Source organism: Athene noctua, chromosome 2, assembly GCF_965140245.1.
Source record: "Athene noctua chromosome 2, bAthNoc1.hap1.1, whole genome shotgun sequence".
Classification (NCBI taxonomy): Eukaryota; Metazoa; Chordata; class Aves; order Strigiformes; family Strigidae; genus Athene; species Athene noctua.
Genome location: NC_134038.1, coordinates 6,515,950 through 6,539,639, shown reverse-complemented (window position 1 = coordinate 6,539,639; position 23,690 = coordinate 6,515,950). Strand labels below are relative to the sequence as shown.

Below are 23,690 nucleotides of genomic sequence, written 5' to 3'. Positions count from 1 at the left end.
TGGAACAGCAAATATCAGAAATAGCTATATCATTATCAGCTCTTAAAAATTTCCTGTTTATCTCTTCTGGGGTTCATACAGAGATATACTCTGAGAACTTAAATACCCCATACCCTTGCTAAGAAGACTATTGAACCAGCCCAATTAATGAACTTGTCATCAGGGCTGACTGACAGGTACCAGCTCAGCAAATGAGATTATGGATGTTTGTCCATAGAAAAAATGCTCTTTCTGCAGTACAGTTTCCTTTGGAAGGAAAAGTGTATGGCTTCTGGATCTGTCAGATGTCCTGCTTATATTCTTTTACCTAATTAAAGATGACTGTGTCCTATCTTCATCAGTCCAACGTTTAAAAGCAGGTAACTAGTGGGTCTAATCCATCCCCAGACATACTTACAGGTGGTCCTCGGGGTCCAATGAAGCCAGGGAGTCCTGGGCTGCCATTTTCTCCTTTATTTCCTTTAGGACCCTTAGGACAGAAATGAGATAGACACTAGCAGCCCCTTCTCCAACAACTCTTTTCCAGAGCATACATTTACAGAATCACAGAATCACAGGATCAACTAGGTTGGAAAGGACTTGGTTGAAGATCATCCAGTCCAACCCTTAATCTACCATTGACAGTTCCCAACTCCACCAGATCCCTCAGCGCTGGGTCAACCCGACTCTTCAACCCCTCCAGGGATGGGGACTCCACCACCTCCCTGGGCAGCTCATTCCAACGCCCAACAACCCCTTCTGGAAAGAAATGCTTCCTAATAGCCAGTCTAAACCTTCCTTGGTGCAACTTGAGGCCATTACCTCTTGTCCTATCATTTATTACTTGGTTCAAGAGACTCATCCCCAGCTCTCTGCACCCTCCTGTCAGGGAGCTGTAGAGGGCGATGAGGTCTCCCCTCAGCCTCCTCTTCTCCAGACTAAACCCCCCCAGTTCCCTCAGCCGCTCCTCGTACGACAAATCTATATTTACAGATACATTGGAACTGGGAAATTTCACTGTAGCAGCAGGACTCCCAAAACTGACAAGGAAAGGAAGAACATAGTAATTTAGACAAGGAGATTGCAAACACCATGTTTGCATTATTAATAAGCTGTGTGGGGTCCCCGTGAAAAGATGAAAAGGAAGTGACAATTATGGAAGTGACAGGAGGTATGTTCAGTGGCTATTCTGGCACTGCGTGGTTTATAAGGTGGTGTTGCAGAGTGGAAATGCTGTGAAGTGCAGCGACAGGGAAACGGTGCAGGTGGTCATACTGCTCAAAGCTGAGAATACAATCAACAGACAGCTACTGAATTGCTCTTTTGCCTTTATTTCCTGATTCAATTTAAAAAATGTCTGCCTTTTACTTATCTCTTGTGATACTCTGCCAGACTATCCCTTTTTCTTACAGATCAGGGCAGCTTAAATGGCAATTCATGATACAGTGTCATTTCATGTACACTTCTGATATTTTTTTTACTCTTATTTTAACCTTCTCTTTCACAACTTTGTCCCCTACCTTCTAAGTAAGAACATATCCCTTTTTCTTCTTAGAGTAAACTCATCTTCATTTTAAGCCCGTCTTGTGTAAGGTGAGCACCAATGAACCTGACAGGCACAAAACACATGGCATCGGGGTTTGCAGTCAGCTCCGGAGATTTCAGAGGCTGGACTGAATTGCCGTTTGAAAGCTTAAACATAAGCCCTGTGAATTGGGATGGGCACTGTCAAACAGCAGATGCAAAAGGAGAAGGCTTCTGGCAGGTTTTACCTTGTGTAAAAGTTAGCAATGGTGAAGGTGGAAAATAAACCCTTATTGCCACGATAACTTTTCTTGCTTCTCCTTTTTTCAAAATGGAAATATATTAGCTTGTCACACTACATTGTGAAGGAAATTATTGCATTTCCAGACAAGGCTGGAAATAAATGGATTCGTGTACAGCACAAGGAAATACTTCCCATAATAAACTTTATGAAAAGGGAAGGATTAATTTTAATGACAGAGAAGGATTCTGATGAAATGACTGTTCTGCTGACCAACACTGTCTCATTGTTTCCCCTTTCTCATCCATCTGACTTTATCCTTTTTCAATCTCTTATGTTATTTTTGGACTTTAAATCCTCTGGAGCAGAGACTGCTGTAGTTCTCTGTTTGTGAAGGAAGCTGCGTGGTGTGTCCCCAGGTCACTAGCTGACTGTTTAGGTAATGTGAGAACACAATGATGATTAAAAAAATAATCCACATTTGGCACTCACAGAGTATCCTAAAGCCACAGTGGCCTGATGAATACTGAGAAAGCCAAAAAAGCAGTAACAGGAATTGGGAACAGGGGTGAGTGTGATGAGAAGAAGAAATGAAGGTTGAAAAGCCAACAGCAGGGATCCACGGGATAAGAAGCAATGGCAGTAGTCCCAGGAATGTAAGAATTCATGTCAAGAAGAAAAAAGCTGTAGCACTTATTCTTGACTGCAGAAAGGCTGTGGGGACTGCACCACCCCTGCCCCACTTGTAATCTGAGAGTTATCACCTCCCCATGCAGAAAGGTGTGGCTTTGACCATTTAGGAGGAGACATCCCTGCAGCAAAGCAATACATGCTCAGGGCACAAATCTGTGGCGAGGCTGACGTTCCTTTATGGCATTGCAAGGGCCATAAAGAAGAGTGAAGTCATGCTGCAATTTTTCAGATTTCTCCCGCTATGCTTTTGTTTCTATATGAATCTTACAGCCCAGCAAGCTGTAATGTCTAGCTAGACAAAGAGAGGGAAGAGCCCTGCATTGCAATAGATGCTACTGGACACAAAGGTACATGGATTTGCTGAACACTGAGTGATTTTCAGGAACAGAACAGAGGAGGAAAAAAAAACAAAAAAAAAGAAAGAAAAAACAACCAACAACTCCTCACTGTCCTCCTTACAGCTCTTCATTACCATGCTGTTCTTCCATACAGGAGGGCCCCAGGGGGTTTTCATTCTGCTTCCTGATCTTGGTTTACTGCCCACTGTCTGCTCTCTCCCCAAGTGCCTGGGGAGGATTTTTCTGCTGCTGCTGTTCCTCAATGGCAGTCTGCCAACTCCCCGAGGCCCTCCCCTTGTGACAGCTCTCTGTTGGCTGCACAGGCTCTGCCTGGCAAAATTAAATCTACTGGTGAAGATGAGGCATGCCAATCTTTTTTTCATACCAGGTAATCAATCATTTCCTTTTTCTGTGAACGCTTAACTTTTGCTGGGAAAAATTATGACCCAGCTAGCAGCTCAATTGCAGGAACTTAGCCAACCCCTCCAATGTTGTGGCCAGCCAGTGATTTTCAGATCACAAGTCTTCAGCCACTGCAACTTCAGGGATGGTAAGCAGTTACACATAATCCACTCCATCTCCACTTCATCAGTCACCTCTCCTTGACTTGACTGCTTGCTGCATGAGTTTCCCTTCGTGGTACTTACTGGGTTACCTGCTGGGCCGGGTTCTCCTGGAGATCCAGGAGATCCATTCTTACCCTATGTCAAAAGGAGAAAGGTTAGTGAATTAATGCATACTACAATTAAAAATGTCCACCTACTGCTACACCAGCAGGGATTCCTTTAGCACTGTCCAACCTCCTCTCTTGGCAGACTGCAGAGTAGGTATCTCTTATTTCCGACCGACCCCATAACTTCTGCATCCCTGACTGCATCGCTGACTCCATCTCAGGACAAAAACTGAGAGACGTGGACCCACATCCCCTAGTCTGAAGATGACCAAACCAGCACTCCTTGTCCTTCACCTTTTCCTCACCCTTATCCACATCATATGGAGTATCCTCTGGGATGGATGGAGATACCTACTATGGCTGTTCCAAGTCACTAGTGGTAAGAGAAGCCCCTTTAGTCCATGTTTGAAGCACCTCTTGGCAGCTCAGTGATCAATGTTAGAGTGCTCTGCACTAGCTGACAGATATCGCCAGATCCCTCCCAACCTTCCTTTGTTAGAAAACTCCCTCTCTCCGCTGACTGAAGTAGGTCCTGCAAATTACTGCCTACCTACCATCTTCTTCTCAGGGCTATCATCTGAATCAGGGTCCAGAGGCCAGGCATCTACTTTTTAATCTCTCAGACTTCCCCTTTCTGGGGAATGGAGAGAAACATTTGTTCTAAAGTCTTGAGGCATTTAATACTTCCCTGAAACCAGACAACTCAGAATGAGCCAAATCACCCTTTAGAAGGACCTGTTTCCTACCATTCCTTATCAAAGTAGCTGATCTGACTACCTACACTGACTAAAGTTTGGTGAGATGAAATTCTGCACCCTGCTTCTCTTTCACTCCAAAACTCCATGCAGAGATGTTTTTTCCTGCGTTGGAGCTGATCATAAATATCAGCCCTTTTACTGGCAATATTCATGGCTCATGCACCTTATTAGAGAAGAAACAAAGCAGAAGAACAAGAGAAACTGATGTTTTGCCCTACAACATACAAACCCCCAAGTATCTCTTCTCCAAATAAGAGTATGTCCTGGAGTTATGATAATTTCTGATTCCTCATATATTTCTGTTAATTTCTAGTGTTGTGCAGGGGCATGACACGTTAGCGAGTGAAGCCAGCATTACAGGAATAATGAGATAAATTACAAGGCAAACACAGCAGCTCTCCATATGTTGCTGCAGACTAATTTAAACCCCTACCCTCCCAGCTCAGAGGGACCTGCTGCCCCAGCTCCTGGCTTTGCTGGCTGAATCAGCATTTTGCCCTGATTATGGAACATGTTGCAGAATCTGTTTCACTAGCAGGTCTTCTGAGAAGGAAAAGAAATCATTCATTGCAACATATTAAAAATGTGCCTAGGTTCAGCAACAGAGACCTGCATTAAAACTGGGAAAAGGTTGATTTTTAAAAGAATTGAAAAACCCATGCAATTAATAAAAGTAATTACTCAGCCATCCCAAATAACACTTTCTGAAATGTCAACTAAACAGCCATTTCTCCTCTGAAATTGTAATATAACTCTACAGGTGTTAAATTAAAACTTTTTATAAAATAATGCTTTTTAAAAAAAAAAATAAATTACAGAGAGCATGACAAAAATGAATCGTATCACAACTGGACCCCACATATCTCAAACTGGGCACCTGCAATTATTGTCTACTTTTGAAAACTATGGCCGCGTGAGAAGTGAGTGAGATGCCAGAAGTAGGACTGGCATATGAGCACCTCTGACACTGTGGTACTGGTGGAATTGATTAAACTGTTCTTCCCACCAAGTCAGCCACCATTACTTCATTGCACTACTATAAGTCTTCGTCAGTTTCTAGCATATCATTCTGATTTGTCTTTCTCAAAATAGTCAAAGTGTTTTAATCAAACATCACCTGAATCTTGCTTAAGACTCTTCTTCCAAACCAGAGTTCTGGACTGCAGGATATTCCCACTATACACAATGTACCTCCAGAAATGGCTTGTTAGGACAGAAAACTCACCGGCAGCCCTCGGAGTCCTCGAGGGCCCTGTGGTCCTATGGGACCAGTATCACCCTGAAATGAAGAAAAGTTTTCTGGTGAGTGATACAGGGCAAGTCAACAAGCATTTAAAAATGTTCCTACTAAACTACACTGGTCACATATTAGGGGAAAAGAGCATTAAAGAAGTATGTTTGAGGAAACCCAGCCTTCTGAAGCTGGTTACAGGCAGAAATCATTACTATCAGGTTGTCTTAAAGCTGGATTTCTCAGGGACTGATATTCCTTAGTATTTCTCAAGAACTGACTACTTTATTCTCTCTTGAGGGAGGCTTAAGACCTGCTTCTGTCTTCTCTGAGGTGTTCCCTTAGGTCTGTCTTCCATTTTACTTTCTAGGGCACCATCTAAAGCACAGCAGTTTTCCAGTGATAAAAGGGGGTGCAAATGAGAAGCCACTTCCCCCGGTCCCATGGCAATGGCACATCAGCTGCTTGGTATGTTGCTCAGCATCTGCTGCAGGATCCCACGTCAGCTGCACTCTCCCAGGACTTTGTTATGTGACTGCATTTGACACTAATAATGTCAGAGGATCTGTTTCTACCATCTCTCTTTCCCCTGAGCAGCAGCGCCTTATTCCATAGGTATTTCACTGATTTCAGTGGAGCTACGCAGGCAGTAAGGTACAGCTTTTGCAGTGGAAGTGTGACAGAACCTGGCCCAGTGGGACCTGCAGAATGAGGCACCGCTCGGAGAGGGGTGGCAGAAAGCAGGTTCCTGGCTATGCAGGATTCAAATAATGCAGCTTTCTCTGCTTTTCCAAAGATATAGTCGACATTTAAGCATCAGCAGCTGAGCAGTGACAACAGTCCTCAAATTCTTTGTTACCCTAGTGATCTTCGCACAAATCATTCCCGGTGCACCGCTGCAGTAATTCACCCTTTACTGGAGTTTCTGCAGCTGTTTTAGGTCAGGGTCACTGTGAATTAAAATCTTCATTTGTCAGGGAGAAGGAGATTAGTTTCTGCTCACAACGGTACACTTACATCCTTCCCTGGTGGCCCCTCACGACCAGCAGGACCTGTCACACCTGGCTCCCCCTGCAATTCAGCAAAAAAGGAAAGCAGTATCAGCTCAAGGTCAAAGACAGAGCAGGAAGACCACTATACGTGGCGTGGGGTTTCTGCAACACCGGACTGAGCTCAGTGAAAACTTTTTCAAAGCCAGCAAGAGTCTCATTCATCAAATGTGACATGCAGCTTGTAATAATAACTCAGAAGTGTCTTCTGTAAGCGATGCACAAGGCAGCGCACTGCTTTCCAGAAGAATATTTGCTACTGCTAGTGCAGTCACTGAAAACCACCAACCTATTCCTGACACAGAAACTAGCGTAATGAGGAAGAGATGATTTATTCCAGCACTGGATTTTTCAGCTAAGCTCCTGCAAGGAGACCATTTTATTTCTCTGTAAAAAGCCAGAATTAGGCAGAAGGATATTCAGTTTTGTATTCCACTTTCTACACTAGGAAGCTTTTTGTACTGTATTCCTCAGAAAACAGAGGAGAGTAACTTTTCATGTAGGACTTGAGTTCTGGTTTTTATGATCCACAGGCAGCTAAGTCAAAGGGCTAGAGACGTTTTCTATTCTTATTTCTGTAAGTTTTGTTCTAGAAATTATTTTGCATTTCTTAGGCATTTTTTAGAGGAGAGCTGATACTTGTCTGACAAATGCAGCAGGATTCCTCACCTTGTATGTCACCATTCGTACCATAGGGATGTGGTACAGAGACATCCTTGAAACTTCATAGAATCACAGAATCGTCTAGGTTGGAAAAGCCCTTGAAGCTCCTCCAGTCCAACCATGAACCTCACCCTGACAGTTCCCAACTACACCATATCCCTCAGCACTGGGTCAGCCCGACTCTTCAACCCCTCCAGGGATGGGGACTCCACCACCTCCCTGGGCAGCTCATTCCAACGCCCAACAACCCCTCCTACAAAGAAATGCTTCCTCATATCGAGTCTAAACCTTCTCTGGCACAACTTGAGGCCATTCCCTCTTGTCCTATCGCTTATTACTTGGTTAAAGAGACTCATCCCCAGCTCTCTAGACCCTCCCGTCAGGGAGCTGTAGAGGGCGATGAGGTCTCCCCTCAGCCTCCTCTTCTACAGACTAAACCCCCCCAGTTCCCCCAGCCTCTCCCCATCAGACCTGTGCTCCAGACCCTGCACCAGCTCCGTTGCCCTTCTCTGGACACGCTCGAGTCATTCAATGGCCTTTTTGTAGTGAGGGGCCCAGAACTGAACACAGGAATCGAGGGGCGGCCTCACCAGTGCTGAGTACAGGGCTCAGATCCCTTCCCTGTCCCTGCTGGCCACGCCAGTGCTGACACAAGCCAGGATGCCATTGGCCTTCTTGGCCCCCTGGGCACACTGCTGGCTCCTGTTCAGCCGGCTGTCAATCACCCCCCAGTCCCTCTCTGACTGGCAGCTCTCCAGCCACTCCTCCCCAAGCCTGTAGCGCTGCTGGGGGTTGTTGTGGCCCAAGGGCAGCCCCCGGCATTTGCCCTCAGTGAAACTCCCCCAGTTGGGCTCAGCCCATGGCTCCAGCCTGTCCAGGTCTCTCTGCAGAGCCTCCCTGCCCTCGAGCAGATCAACACCCCCACCCAACTGGGTGTCATCTGCAAACTGACTGAGGGTGCCCTCGATCCCCTCGTCTAGATCATCAATAAAGATGTTAAACAGGAGTGGCCCCAACACCCAGCCCTGGGGGACACCACTCCTGACCGGCCGCCAACTGGATTTAACTCCGTTCACCACAACTCTCTGGGCCCGGCCATCCAGACAGTTTTTTACCCAGCAGAGCGTGTGCCCATCCAAGCCACGAGCAGTCAGTTTCACCAGGAGAATGCGGTGGGAAATGGTGTCAATGGCCTTACTAAAGTCAAGGTAGACAACATCCACAGCCTTTCCCTCATCCAATAAGCAGGTCGCCCTGTCGTAGTAGAAGATCAGGTTTGTCAGGCAGGACCTGCCTTTCATAACCCCATGCTGACTGGGCCTGATCCCCTGGTTGTCCATTATATGACTTTTAATGGCACTCAAGATGACCTGCTCCATGACCTTCCCTGGCACTGAGGTCAGACTGACACATCTATAGTTTCCTGGGTCGTCCTTTCTGCCTCTCCTGTAGATGGGTGTCACATTTGCCACCCTCCAGTCCAGTGGGACCTCCCCAGTTATCCACGACTTCAGGTAAATCGTGGAAAGGGGCTTGGCGAGCACACCTGCCAACTCTGCCTCACCCTTGGGTGTAACCCATCTGGTCCCACAGACTTGTGTGCATCCAAGTGGTGCAGCTGACCTCAGTCTGCTTCCCCTCCCCATCTCCCAGCTCCTGAGGCTGGGTGTCCAGGGAACAGCCAGTTCCTCTGCTAAAGACTGAGGCAAAGTAGGTGTTGAGCACCTCAGCCTTTTCCTCATCCTTACTTACCATGTTTCCCTCTGCATCCACTGACAGAGGGAGATTTTCCCTAATCCTCCTTTTGATGTTAATGAATTTATAGAAACATTTTTTATTACCCTTAACAGCTGTGGCCAAGTTAAGCTCTAGCTGTGCTTTGGCTCTCCTAATATTATCCCTGCATAACTTCACTACATGCTTATAGTTTTCATGAGAGACCTGGCCCCTCTTCCAAAGGCGATAGATTCTCCTTTTGTTCTTGAGATCCAGCCAAAGGTCCCTGTTTAGCCAGGCCGGTCTCCTTTCCTGCCTGCTTGTTTTTCAGCACACAGAAACAGCCGCTCCTGTGCCTTTCAGACTTTGCTCTTGAAGTATGTCCAGCCTTCCTGGACTCCCGTATCCTTCAAGGCAGCCACCCAAGGGATTATGTTAATCCGTCTTTTGAACAGGTCAAAGTTAGCCCTCCAGAAGTCTAAGGTGGCAGTTTTACTAGCCCCTCTCTTTGTTTCCCCAAGGATCAAAAACTCAATCATCTCATGACAGCCTCCAAGCTTTACTTCCTCCACAAGCTCTTCCTCACAAAGGGCTATCTCAAAGGGAGTATCAGAGGACTCAGCTCTACCAGCTGCCTCACCTTACCTGGAATCAGAACTTCAGCAGAGGAAACAAAGACAGCTCCTATGGTTTTATGGCACGGCTGTGGCCCATGGAATTGTATTTGAAAACAGCCATGTTAAAACCAGACCTGTCATCATTTTTACCTATTGCTTCAGAAAGATCAACTTCAATTCACACAATCTTTCTCCAAAGTGTCGTGCATGAGGTACACATTACTTACTCGAGGACCTGGGGGACCTGTGTCTCCTCTTTGTCCTTTGAAACCCTACAAAAGAATTAAATAAATAATTATCCATTACCCTGATGCATGAAACACTACGGAAACTCCAGCTTGAATGTTTACTTAATAACCTTCACAATTTTGCCTAAGATTACTGGGGACTGGTCAGTATGGAGCTGCCATGTCCCTGGGAGTGATTAGGAAGGGCCATGTCACAGGAAGAGCTTTCCATTGCTCCTTAAGCTGCAAGACCAAGATTGTAGTGTGTGTGTTCCTGGTGTGACCACCCAATAGGTTATTTAATCCTAAATTTCACTGTTCCCATCCTTTAAGAGGACATGTAACAGAACACATGGGCTACAGCTGTGATTATGCCTTCTGGTAAAAGGGGTGACATGCGGTTATGTGCTTTAGCTTCTAGGTAAGGTTCCTACTCTTCTCCAAGCATGAAGCATTTGGAAATGCCCATGTTTGAATTCTGTTGAGTATTTATTTATTTAGTCACAATGCCATGACAATCCTCAGCCAGGCCAGCACTTTGGTTATGTGTTTGCACCAGCAAAGGACCTCACCTGCTGAACAAAAGCTTCCCAAGTACAGTACAGAAAAGTGACTAGATTGAACCCTTCAGAGCAGCACCTACCGGTAAGCCTCTGGCACCCTCCTGGCCTGGGAGCCCTGGTTCTCCAGGCTTTCCCTATGGGAAACAACCATGTACATGTTAGTGAGAGTCTCAGGTCAATCCCTCTGCTGTTGAAACCTTTCCACTCTTCTCCCTTATATGTAACAGCACTGAGAACTCTGATTGCCCAGGGTTTCTCCAGGAATGCTGGAGTCTAAGCATGCAAGGAGGACAGTAGTGACAGACGTTCCCATACATACCCCTACCTGCACTGTCATGAACGCAGCCTTTGAGGTCCAAAGGCAGCTTACACCTCCAGACTGCTGCATCTTTACAGTGCTTTAATGTCGGAGGGGTATGGAGGGGTAATGCACAGAACTGCACCAATACCTACTCAGAACGTACAGAATCAGTACCTGTACATGGAAGCCAGGTGTTTTGATGCAAGCACACCACTGTCTGCAGCTGTGGTAACAAGTGCTGCTCCACATACCAGTTGCCCTAATGACCGGGAACTTGGCTCTTCCCAGAACCACTAAGTCCCATTTGACAAGTCACAGAAAAAGCATAGCAATGCCAGATACTGGAAGCACATTCTTTATATAAAAAACACAGTTGCAAGGAATAACATTCACTTTCCAGTTTATTAACATTTCCTTTTGGCTGACAACTTCATGACTCAGATTTTTCCCCTCAGCTAATGCAAGTATAGACTAAGTAGTGAAATAAAATATAAAACTTCAAACGCTGGACAACAGAACTATCACAGAGCAATCTAGAAAAGGCTTCTTTAAAGACACCTTCTCTAAACTTTTAATGCCCCATAATCTTCTACCTAAAAAATGGATCACTAGGTTTAATGTTACAAGACAACCTTCTTTCTCTGCAATATTTACGGTAGTTGTAAAAGTGGAATCACTAAGTTTTAGTTTATTTATGGTAGCTGTAAATGTAAAAGGAGCCAGTTTCTTTTCAAGATTGCTAGTGTGTGACTCTTATAAATTGCTCAAGACAATATAGTCCTTCTGGTGTTAAAAGAAGATGTGCAAACAGGATCCCCCCCCCCCCCTAAGGAGTCCACAGATAGCCAGCTCAAAAAATAATAACTGGATGTAGGCTCTGATTGCCTTAGCAAACCACTTCTAAATTACATTACCGGTTCCCCAAGAGATCCTGGCTTGCCATCCTTGCCATCATTCCCAGCAATGCCCTGTAAATGAAATGCAAAACAAGGTATAAGGAAGAAGTCAATATGGAAGATTGCTGTGGTTTTTGTCAGTGTGAGTTTCCCAGTGACAGCTCTGCTTCATCATGGCATACTTAAATTTGCCTAGCCCTCCAAAACTACCCTATTTCTATAGCTCAGCCATAAACTTCTCCTTGCTACACCACTGCAACAGCATAAACCATTTCCCTTTCTAAAATGGCAAGTCTAAGGGGTTTCCTCCTTTTCAGCAAGGTGAGCACTCCAACAATCTTAAATCAGGATTCTAAAACCAGCTGTTATAAATCGTTATAATACCATTATCTTCATTCAGCTAGGCTACTTTACACTAGAAATAGCTCTGGCCCTATCCCTAAAACAGATTAGAAAAACCCAACATGTACTAATACATTTTCTAGAAGAGAAGAGTCTATGCCCAAGATGAACTTGAGTCAGTGCAAAAGAATAATTTCAACTGTGGATTCAGATAAAGACCGTATTCCAGTCTATGAATTTTTGTGCCCATACACTGGAGCTATTAGCTGATTTTTGTGCTCTGCATTAAAGTATTTCTTCCAATGATGAGGCAGATGAGGAGCAGACTCAATTCATATGGCAACTAACATTTAGCTTTAAAATGATCAAATGCAGCATGCACACTCTCCTGGAGCAAGGACATAGCATCAAGATGACAGATACCATTACAGATCGTGCATAGCTTTCAAAGCACCTCAAAAATATCACCTCTGTGATACCTATGTGATACCTAAACCTATGTGTTTATGAACAGTTTAATGTATTGAATCAGAAGGAGCTGAACTGCACTCACTGGAAGTCCAGGCAACCCTGGTGGGCCCTGTGGACCTGGAGGGCCATCTTTACCCTGGAAAGAAAGCAGAAACACTGCAGGTCAGACAAGCTCTTCAGATGCTTCTATCAGATGAAAGCAAATGTAGAGTTTGACAAGGTACAACTGTGAGAAGCTGGTCTTGTCGCCAATGTCACATAGTACACAAGGTTTCCTTGAATTCCTTCTAGTTTAAACTGAAGGGTTTTCTTTTCAAATAAAACATCCAGTGTTAGTTATAAGTTGCTACAGATGGAGAAACCACTGAAATCACTGGTAATCTTTTTCTGAAGTTCAATTATATTTAATATTTAGTCCTTAACTTCCTGCATGAGGTGTCCAGCCAGGAAGTAGAAGATCTATATTTAATACCTATCAAATGAGTAGTTATAAGGTCTTTGCTGACAGTCCCAAGAAATCCCCTTACTCTATAGGACTGAACAACAGCATCCCAGGTCTTCAACAGTGTCTCAACCTTGTCTCAGTTTTCCTATTTGAAAGGAAAGTTCTGCTGCCCTGCCCATATAGTCTCTAGCCTCTCTTCTAAGAGTGCTCACTGATTTCAAAACAGCCATCAGAAGGACCATCACTGTACACTTATGATGAAGTTCAGGTTGAAATGGATTTGCAAAAGGCACCTTGCTCATTAGGAAACTGCTCTAGAAATTAATCACAGAAATGCACACTCTCAAACTGTTCCAGCTCAACAGCATGCATTACTCAGGGAAGGTTCATTTTTTCCATTTCAACTTGAAGTTAGCATCAATCAGATTACCTGTCTCACCCAGGGTTTTCTGATGCATAAAGTATCATCTGAACACCCTTCAAATGAAACAGCAGTAGCAAAGTTCTTCTCAAAGGTTACATCTGAACTAATTTTCAGTGGTGCCAGGGAATGGTCTCAGGCCCTGGCATATGAGCAGTCCATGCTGTGACATCCTTCAACACATTGCTGGTTTCATTTTGACGATCCCTATGCACAGTTCAGGTGTTAGTCTGGGTCACGAAGCATGCTAACAGATTTAGCCATCCTGTTCTAGAGGCTAAGAGGTGTTAACAGTGAGGACAGACAGACAAGAGGAACAAAAACCTCCTTAGAGGTCCCATGGAATGGATTATGCTCTGGCTAATTTGGAACTTCATTTGGTGAATAAACAAAACTGCAAACACAGAGTAATCTGTGGTTATTTGTGGAGGTCCTACTTGCAGTGGTAGAGTTGATTCAGGCTGAATATTTTGGGGATCTTTCAAAGGACATTACATGGGTTCCAGACCAGCTTTACTCCACAGAGTTAAATATAAGTAAAGCTGGTGGTGAAACACACAGTTTAGAGCTTACTATGTCTCCTGGGTTTCCTGCTGGTCCTATTGGTCCTGGTGCCCCATCTGGCCCCTAAAAAAAAATAAAGCAGAAACAACATGAGTGATTAATGCATTTTGTACATTTGTCAACACACTCTCTACCACAGCTGGCAACACTGAAGTTTTCTTCAGTCACTCAGTTCAGCATTCATTCCATTATTTCTTCATTTATCACAGAAAAGCAGTGCCAACCTCTGCATTCAATCAGCCTCCAAAGCCAGAAATATTCAGATATTTGAGCTTGGTCCTGGCCCTTCCTTCTGAAAATAGGGGACAAATAGGAAAAAGCCAATCTTGTGACAAAAATAACTCTGAAGGACAGAAATTATGGGAGCAGTCTGAAGAACACTCTGTGGCAGGCAAACTCCTGGAGCCACGAGTCAATGCAGAGAGAGGAAAAAGTCAGTAGAAGTTGAAGAAAAAAAAATATCTAGGGGAACATCACACTTTGCTCTGCTTTGACCGACTCATTTTTACTTTGCACATTTCCTTTGACTTTGAGTCTATTCAGAGGGTCTTGCAACACAATTTTAAGAGTTTTAATCCTACTGAAACTGCCCAGGGAGGGGATGGAGTCCCCATGCCTGGATGTGTTTAAGGGTTGTTCAGTTGAGATGTTGGGGGATGTGGGGTAGGGGAGAACTTTGTAGTCGGGCTCATGACGGGACTTAATGATCCCAAGGGTCTTTTCCAACTGGAATGATTCTATGATTCTATGAAACAACCTTGTGGTTGTGGCAGTATGAGGTTAACACAGATACAGTAAACGTGTCTTTAGCTTCTCCTAAAATAATGCTCATGGGAGCACAAATGACCCACAAAGCAGGTCCCTGTGTTGTACCAGTGGTAAAGCATTCAGCATCCTTTAGGCACTGCTACCATCTGACAATAGAATTTTAAGCTAATCCTCTTTTCTGGTACCTCCTGTCATTTAGTCAGTGCAATGTAAATTCAGCTTTGAAGAGACTCTGCTGATTCCCAGAACAGACAAAGGCTGCACACCCCCAGCATGGCAGAGCCAAACTGCACTGTAAGCAGCAATATGAGTAGTGATGACTGTGGGCAAAGAAAGGTGGTTTGGAAAGAAAACTCCTTCAATCAGGGAAAGTCCCAGCTCTTGGAGGATGTAAGTGGTGATATCACAAGCAGGACAGCCAAGTTATTTCAGCCCTGCTTCTGCACTGTCACTCCTTTTTAAATACAATGAAGCATAATTGTATTTGTGGAGAGAGTAGAGCTAGGAATGAGAAGGACTGTAATGGAGAGGGACACATGTAAAAGGCCCTTTAATTCAAAAGTAACCCACAGGATATGAAAACTGGAGAAAATCCAGACTCATACCACTGTGTAAAATTACACAGTCTCATACCACTGTGGAAAATTGAAAAATACTCTCAGATCTTCTGGATCTAGACTGAGAACATATCCCACATATAAGAAAACACCTATACACAAACCACTAACTAGTCTCTGTGGAAGAGTTTTCATCACCATTATCTTGTATAAAGAGAGTGACTGAAGCTTAGCATCAATTTACAGAGTGAGTTGAAGCAATCAGTGAAAAGTGGCCAATGTATTAAATAGCAATTATCATGAGTGGGGAACTCTATGACACTCGGGGGACCATTAGGAACCCACTGGAAAATGCAAATGCAATGCACAAACAGATGGGTCTTGCACATGGATCTTGCAACAACCTTATTAGTAAAGAAAATACAGGACCATCTTTGCAACAGAGGAACTTACAGGTGGACCAGGGTTTCCAGGAGCCCCTGAGAAGCCAGGCATTCCAGGGTGACCCTGCAGAACAAAAAGAGAGACTATATTTACACATTATTCACATCTCTAGTTGCATAAACTATAAGGTGGCGATTGAACATTGTGAAGCAACATCAAAATGAGACAAATTTAAGGTGTACTTTTTCTAATGTGTACTTCAGTTTATGCTAATAGAAGATGAGAACAGATACTGCGGAATTGTACAAGGCAGGAGATCAGGCTGGAAACCAAACCTTTCTAAAATATCCTACAAATCTCATTGAAGAGGTGCTGATCTGCACCTTAAACTATTGACTCAGCCCTTGGCAAAATTAACTATGAAAGTCTGCTCTAATTTAGACCATTTCCCTCTTTCCTGAAGTATCTCAGTCTCTCTTAAAAGAGGTCGTCCTTACATTCATCTTTTAGGACAAATAGAAACAGTGGATTTTTTTGACCCAAAGACACCTGACGTCCTGGATCTCATCTAGTCATTATCTGTGGAAATGACTAAAGGTTAGGTAATGCAGAGAGCTGAATGCACCCCATCTAGAGGTGAGGAAACAGATAATAGGGGAAGATACTGGAGATGGGGATGGAAGCCTGTGGAGGATGCTACAGTTCCACTCTTCAGGACAGCCCATTCAAGGTTTATCAGTGATGAAGAGCTCCCATTTTCCTCCTCTGCCTCTGAGAAGGGTATTCCTCTACAGACATTATAGGAGTTATTGACAAAGGAACAATCACAGTGACAGCACTGTAGGAAAGCACACTCTATTTTTACCTGTTCACCTTTTTCTCCTGCATCCCCAGTCATACCACGGTCTCCTTTAGCACCCTGATAACGAAAAAAAAAGCCACTGAAAGTCACTTAGATTCTGTATTGTATCAGCTTTTTGACCTATTTCATAAAGCAGTTGGACATTTGAGCATAAAACTCATAAATTAGGACTGAGTCCTGTTTGCCCTCCTCTTAAATTCTTCCCTAGACATTCACTAACAATGTTGGAGCCAGGAATATATGTGAAGAACGGCCTTTGAGCAGACCCAGAATAGCCTTTTTTTTAATGTTGTAGTCTCATGGACATGAAAAGGACTTACACATCCTTAGAAAGTAGACAGGTCGTTAGGAACTTCACTAAATCAAATCGTGGTAAGGAATGATCTGGCCCAGAAAAGGCATCCACAGTATGAACTAGTAATCTCTCCCTTCAGAGACACCAGCAATAAAAATGGCATTTCTAAGGTGCAGTCAGAAAATTCATACCCAGAAAGTGCTCCCCTACCTTTCTCTCTCTCTTTCTCTCCCAGTGACAACAGAAGCAGCTAACTCAAATGTAGATGTCTGTATTATCAACGCTTAAAGCAAGGCAAGTCTCACACAGTGAAAAATACTGAGATGATGGTGAACAAATTATGAACAATGCACAGAACACTAATGAATTGCTGTCCATGGGAATAATACCCTGATTTACTACATGAGATCTAGGAGACAAGTGGGGGAGAAAGGGCTGCCATTTATTAATTAAAAGTGGCTTAATTCATATTGCCAGAAGGCATGAAGCTGCTCATGACCAAAGACCCACAGTTCTACTGCTCTGTTTCAGAATGGGACCTAATACTAGTTTGGATGGTGTTGGTAAGGACAATATACTACATCTTCAAAAGTGCAGATCTCTTTGTGACTCCTTTCTAAATACGTTAGGAGGATCCTTGGAGTGGAAGACCCAAAGACTGTCTTTGTGTCTGCTCCTTCTCAGGGGTCTTAAGTATTTTCTCTTAACATTTGTGAAACTGCCCTTTTATTGAATACAGCTTAGACTATTTATCGATTGCATGATTTTGTTTTATGCATATGCACAGTTTAAAATTATTCCTGTTACTTCACCTAAACATTCATTCTTGCTGCCCAAATCTCTGTTTTCTCATAGCATATAAGAAAGCAGCAGACGTGGCATGTCTCAGACCATTTGGCATTTCTGCCAGTTATTGTCTTTATGGGTTACTAATTCTTCTGCAAATTTTATCCTGGAACATACTTTCATTTTGATCAACCCTATATTTACTTTTGAGACTCTACCACTCTCCCCACCACACTTTTAATTGCAAGATATAAAATTAATTCATGAATCTTTATTAGCTTGTCCTATACTCTAATAAGTGCAAATACAAAGATGTTAAAATAGCAGAAGCTGGTTTAGACAGTAAGTCAGTAATGCAGGGAAGTCTGGAAGAAACCGTGGTACATCATGAAAATCACCTTATCTCTCTCTCCATTGATTTGTTTCATTTTATTTCACATTAGGCTGTTGTAAAGGTTTTGATTGTGACCAGGCACTGGCACTGTGAGCAGACTGATGACAGACCTCTCTTCATAGGAAATGCTTCAAATGTGACATTACTGGAATCTTTCAGACATTGGAAGTTTTATGTTGGCCTGTGTCCCTAGATCATTTGTCAGAAAGCATATAGCTCAAACAAGTTCTTCATATAGCATGTTTCAGGAAACATTCAGAGTCTGTGGATAAAACCACCAAGGCAGATAGTGTATATGGAGCCCAGCAGCCTACTGCACCACCCTTAATTTCAGCGATCCAAGCATACAGAATTCAAAGGAGATGAACAGGCAAGGTGGCTACTGCTGAGGCTTTCATGTCTTCCTCATCTGATTTGGATTGAAACTTACCCCTAAATCCTTATCTGTCATCAAAATATCAGTGTAATGAAATTAATTATCAAGAATCAGGCCCTTCGCTTGTGTGTGTGCTTGTGTCTGTGTATGAACAAAGGCGCGGTAGGAGACACTGCTGAAGTGAAACGGTGTTTGTGTGGGGAGCTGTGCAGTTCTGAGGGCATGTGGCACTCCAGTGAATTGCCAGTACAGGGCCCATACAAGGGACCAGTCCTACTTTACACAGAGATGGATGCCACCAAGATCCTGCTTCAGCCAGTGTACTAGCTAGTCACAAATAAGTTTTCATTAGACATCTGAAGAAAATCAACGAACCTTTGGGCCATCCAGCCCAGGTGGGCCTGCAGGACCTCTGGGACCAGCGCTCCCCTGCAATGCAGAAGAGGTAGAAGGAAACATTAGTTAAATTCATTGACTCCACAGACATCTAGAAAAGATTCAGTAGGTTGCTGAAAAAAAGAACTTAAAAAATCAACTACCTAAAAATATTATAAGAAAAACAAGGTTACATAACATCCAAAGCATGGTCACTTCCCCAGCTTGCTTACCATTTTCCCATCCTGTCCATCTCTACCTGGTGGGCCTCGAGGACCTTTATCGCCTTTGAAACCTGGGATGCCTGGCAGTCCTGGTGGGCCAGGAGGGCATTCACTGCACACGTCCTAGGAGACAAAATGGAGAAATTAATTAACGATAGACTGAAGGCACTTATCAGACCCTACAGACATCCATTACGAATGTGGAAGTGTGGTGCTAATATAATCCCTAAGCCTTTGCAGTTTGACTACATTGGGTAGGATCTGGGTTACTTTGCCTTACAGAACTGAAACAAGAGCAGTATGAAGCAGAACAAGGGTCAGTAGCTGAGCTCACACATGCTCCCATGGGGAGTTTCTTATCAGTTCTAATTGGACAGGTCCTAACTATCATCCAGGATCAAGAAACCAAGGAGAAACTCTTTCTAACATGGAGGTCAGAGAGCCATAAAGCAAGACTACCAAGAACAACTTTGCTTTGAAACTACAAGACTACTAGAAAACTGTGTCTACACCAGTTTGAAAGACCTGGGTTACTGCTCAGAGGGAAGACTGCTAGGAAAATCCAGGTGCAGCACAACGTCAGAAAGGGTGTTCTGCAAGAGAAACTCTATTCAGCAGCTAGTGTGGCCAAGGAGAACTCATCCAATGGAGTTCATGAAGACCAAGTGAATGTCACAATGTCCTGGCCAAATTATGTCCTGGAGAATTACTACCTCTCCCCTTCCAAAACTCTTTGAAGCATCATCTCAGTAGTCTTTACGTTCCTGATATCCTCAGGAAATTAAATACCATGGGTATCCCATTTCCATTCCAAAGGCAGACTCCCTTCACCAAAAGGGGAGTGAATCTGCCTATAAGTGACAGTGTAGCACAACAGACAGATCATCAGGCTGAGAGTTAGGAGACCTTGCCCCAACACCCAACTTTGTCAGTGATTTGTTGCAAAATTATGGCATAAACTGTCATTTTAAGTTTCAGTCCCTACATGCATATTTATCTACTTACAATATAAATGCTTGAGAAACATGCAGAACAACAGAGCCCTAATTTCATCTGGGATTTGAAGGTGCGGCTTTACCAAGAGCTGTACCAAGTGTGAAGTAAAAACAATATCAAGCAGAAACAATACACAAGGCATATAAGTGTGTTTAATCGTAACATAATCAAAGGAATAAAACAAAGGAACATCAAAATTACATCCTGTAGCCAAGAATCAGTCTCTTGCTATTGTCCTGATTAGAAATCCCAAACAATACAATGCAGTGAAATCTCTAGAAAAATACTTGGCTCCATTAAGACAGACAGCTCTTCAATGAAGTCATTTCACAGTAACACTCTTAAAAGAGTCATTTTGTTAATGGAGTTGGTAAAAAAAAGGTAATTTTTTAGTTTCTTTTTATCAATAAGAAAGGATTTCTTGCCATGCCCCAAGACTGCTTAAAAATCTCCCAACTCAGCCTATGTAAATCTGTAAAGATTTTGCAGTCAACACCTATCAAATACTGACTTATTTCCCAGACAAATCTCTACATGGAAAGGTAGACAGACAGATTATCACTTTTGAAGCATAGATGCATCTGGGATTAATTACTTGCATCCTTTTAGATGCACCACACAAACAGACTTCAAAAATACTCCAGTCACTGTTGAAGGTGTATGTGAAAAATCAGACATTTTACTAAAATTATTTCCATTTTCTGGTTTAGGTAATACAAATTGACAAAGTTTATTTCTCCTTGGGAATGCATGCCTCAGAAAGCTGAAAAAGTCTCAGAGCTTTTGTAACATACACCATGTTATGAAGATCTTTGTAGGTCATTTCATTGGTGGTGGTCAAGGGGAATTGGAATTTGATCTCCAGCATGTGCTCTAGTATCCCAATAACAGTGCAAGTAGGAGACCTGCAAGTTTCAAGCTTTGACAGAGTGTATAAAGGCAACTTTTTCACTTGCAGCTCAGACACTTTCCCATCACAGAGCGTTAGTCAGGTCTGAATCCAACATACAGATAAACTCCCATCATTACCAAAGGTCGATTACCTTTACTAAGAGATTTATGTCCTCTGGAGAAAGCAGAGGTGAGGAACCCTGTGAAATGAGAAATTCATTATTTCAGGCAATTTTAAAAGGCATCAAGGTATAAGAAATTTTCCTGAGTATGCTTACGGACTCTCACTGGTTGCCCTTACCCTGCCTAGGACTCACTGGGCCAAACATGTACCTCCTGCCCTACGTTATCAATGCACTTCATCACACCTCAGAAGAGTTGTTGCTGAGGGTACTGGATAGTGGCGCTAAGAAAGTGCCTTTAAAATGTTGGCTTTTATTTACATGCAAGTATCCATTTATTTTCATACTGTCCCAAAGCCGTCACAGAGACTTTTATCATAACCCATTAGTGGTTCTTAGCGTCTTTCCTGTTGCTCTGCTGGGAAAAACAGCAGTGGAAGTGCACTGAAAAGCACTTCTGAGGTGAGGTGTACAGGTGGAAACTGAGTTAAAAGGAAGATATAGTATAGAAGTGAAATTACATACTGGTTTTCCAGGAGGTCCCCTTTCCCCTGGATTTCCAGGTAGACCCTACAGATCAAGAGAAAGAAAAAAAAAAATGTGAATTTATCATACAGTAACTCCCTGGTCGCTCCCACACTCTCCTCACTGCTCTGGACTAGCACACATTTTAATTTCTGACACTGAGCACCACTGCTCCTTGCATGTGACAAACAGTAAACTCCTTTAAATGTCTGCAACATCCCCTGAACCCCTCTTAAAACTCACTTATCTACCATGTAGTCTTGTTAAATTCTTTTAAGTTACACAAAGACTGAAATTGCTTTAGCTTGTCTGCTGGTCACAGGAAACTGTGAACTGCAGTAGTGTGAAGGATGGAACTGTAAATCCTGAAGACACTTGTAACATGCAAAATCAAGACCTTGCTTTGCACAAGCCTGCAAAACAGGTCCCTTGCACTTGTAATAGGAATGAACCTCTTTGTTTCTTTGTTTGTGGGGGTGTATTGGTATCAGTTTTCATGAGATGAAGGCATAGAAATGACCAGCATCCTTAGAATGTAAGGTCCAGGAAGTCGGTTTGGAAAAGGAACACACGCTCCCTCCCCATCCCCGCTCAATTAGCATCTCCTGCCTGTCATTAGCAAGTCTTTAGTTCATAAAACAAACAAACAAACAACAACAAAAAAAAAAACCCAAACAACTAAACAACAAAGAAAAACCAAACAAACCAAGACAAAACTGAAGATTATTTTTGAGTCTTTGCATAAAGTAATGATCACATGGGAAGCTAAATCTTTTGAACAGGACAGCTGGTCACTGTCCAGATGGTGACAGAAATCCACATCGCAAGGATCCTTGCAGTGGTGTTTTAAATTGGACTGGGTGAGATTTCCCCAAACCATTCTCTCCTAAATTCCTGTGTTCAGTTGGCCTGTCGCCCTGTCTCATCACTCAAGTACATGCATGCTCTATCCATATTGGGTATCTTAAAGAACATACAAAATATCTCCTATCTTAACTACATACAACAGGCTGTCCTGTGTGACTATTTTTGCATCTGCAGGAACATTTTCTACTGACCTTTTAAAAAGCATCTTATCTGTGTTCAGTTTTGTTGGTTCTGCAGCAGAACCCACCTGGAGAGGTCTCTGGGATGGTGCCAGATTCCCCACCCAGGACGCTAATCAACACACTGAAGATAGAAGTACTGGGTTTCAATTGGTCTAGGCTTAGCTGGGGCTACCTACGGGACTGTCTGAGAGTATCCAAATTCTACATCTGGAAATCTCCTTTAAAAATTGGTCAAAAGCTTTACCAGGAAGGGGACTAATCATTCTGTCAATCACCTTGTCTCAGGACAGTCCATTTTCTCCATTCAGTTTATTTTATTATTTATGCAGACAACAAGATGGGGAGTTAGTTGGCTACCTGGGGATAAATGACTTAAGTGCAGTGTGTGCACACAGGCAAAGTTGTGATAACCTGCTACACCAGAATTACAGCTATAGATCAAACTTGAATTTCATCCTTGTATTTCATTTAAAAGTTAAATCCCATACGTCTTGCTAGAGGAGAGAGAAAATGAGAAAATATATTGATTGCTCTTTTTCTATATCCACATTAAACACTTCTGGGTGAACAACAACCCTTCAGTTCCCTTGACTTTCTAAGAGATGAATATTAAACATGAACTGAAGTGGAGCTAAAGTGAAGTAGTTCAGTAGTACTGAAGTTCATGGATGAAAGCTTGTTTCCTAAAGAACTAAACCATATAGAGGCAAGAACCAAGAGAAGATAAGGTGTGAAAGATATTCTTAGCACATAATTCCCCACAACCGTCCTTCTGGGGAATTGAGTAAATATAAGAAAACACTATAAACATTTATAGTTTGGCTTCTTCCACAGAGCAGCAATGTGCATGCAGAAGACTGCAGGAAGTTCCCAAAGTCCCTTCACTTTCACAGATGCAAACTGTCAGGTCATGCTTTTGGCATCCTATCTGCTGTGGTTCTCAATCACTTCTGCAAGTGGGAAGAGGGTTGCCTAAATGATGATTACACAGATCTTACATTCCCAGACCTGCTTTGTTCAGGAAGACTCACACAGCACTTACTTTAAGGAGTGTGATAAAACGCAAAGACTTGAGCCATGAGAATCATCCTGGATCAGAAAGCAACACAGAAAAGACAATTCAGAAATGTCTTTCATGCTGACTTTTAACATGAACTATAAATAAACTATTTCTACCATAAGCCTTGCTGACAGCCTTTTGTTTAGGGATCTGAAACATGACATGGTACTAGCGGTGGAATTAGAACATTTAAAGAAGATTTATTTGAAGTATAGGAAAAGACTTCTTAGTTATGAGAAAAGACACATAGGAAGGGAGTAACTAAAACTGAAATCCTCGTGAAGATTTAAGCATTGCTGTGACATCCACATGGT

General features: G+C 43.0%; 1 protein-coding gene across 1 annotated transcript in view; it reads right to left on the bottom strand.

Annotated features, from left to right (window-relative positions):
* Nucleotides 1-23,690, bottom strand: part of COL22A1 (collagen type XXII alpha 1 chain) — a 218,110-nt gene that overhangs the window by 7,692 nt on the left and 186,728 nt on the right. Inside the window, exons 43-57 of the mRNA XM_074901126.1 lie at nt 21,268-21,312; nt 20,773-20,820; nt 18,743-18,856; nt 18,510-18,563; nt 16,287-16,340; nt 15,491-15,544; nt 13,722-13,775; nt 12,365-12,418; nt 11,488-11,541; nt 10,353-10,406; nt 9,710-9,754; nt 6,455-6,508; nt 5,432-5,485; nt 3,423-3,476; nt 398-469 (exon numbers count right to left, since the gene is read on the bottom strand). Coding sequence (XP_074757227.1) covers nt 398-469; nt 3,423-3,476; nt 5,432-5,485; nt 6,455-6,508; nt 9,710-9,754; nt 10,353-10,406; nt 11,488-11,541; nt 12,365-12,418; nt 13,722-13,775; nt 15,491-15,544; nt 16,287-16,340; nt 18,510-18,563; nt 18,743-18,856; nt 20,773-20,820; nt 21,268-21,312 — 864 coding nt within the window. The remainder of the gene's footprint in view (nt 1-397; nt 470-3,422; nt 3,477-5,431; nt 5,486-6,454; nt 6,509-9,709; nt 9,755-10,352; nt 10,407-11,487; nt 11,542-12,364; nt 12,419-13,721; nt 13,776-15,490; nt 15,545-16,286; nt 16,341-18,509; nt 18,564-18,742; nt 18,857-20,772; nt 20,821-21,267; nt 21,313-23,690) is intronic.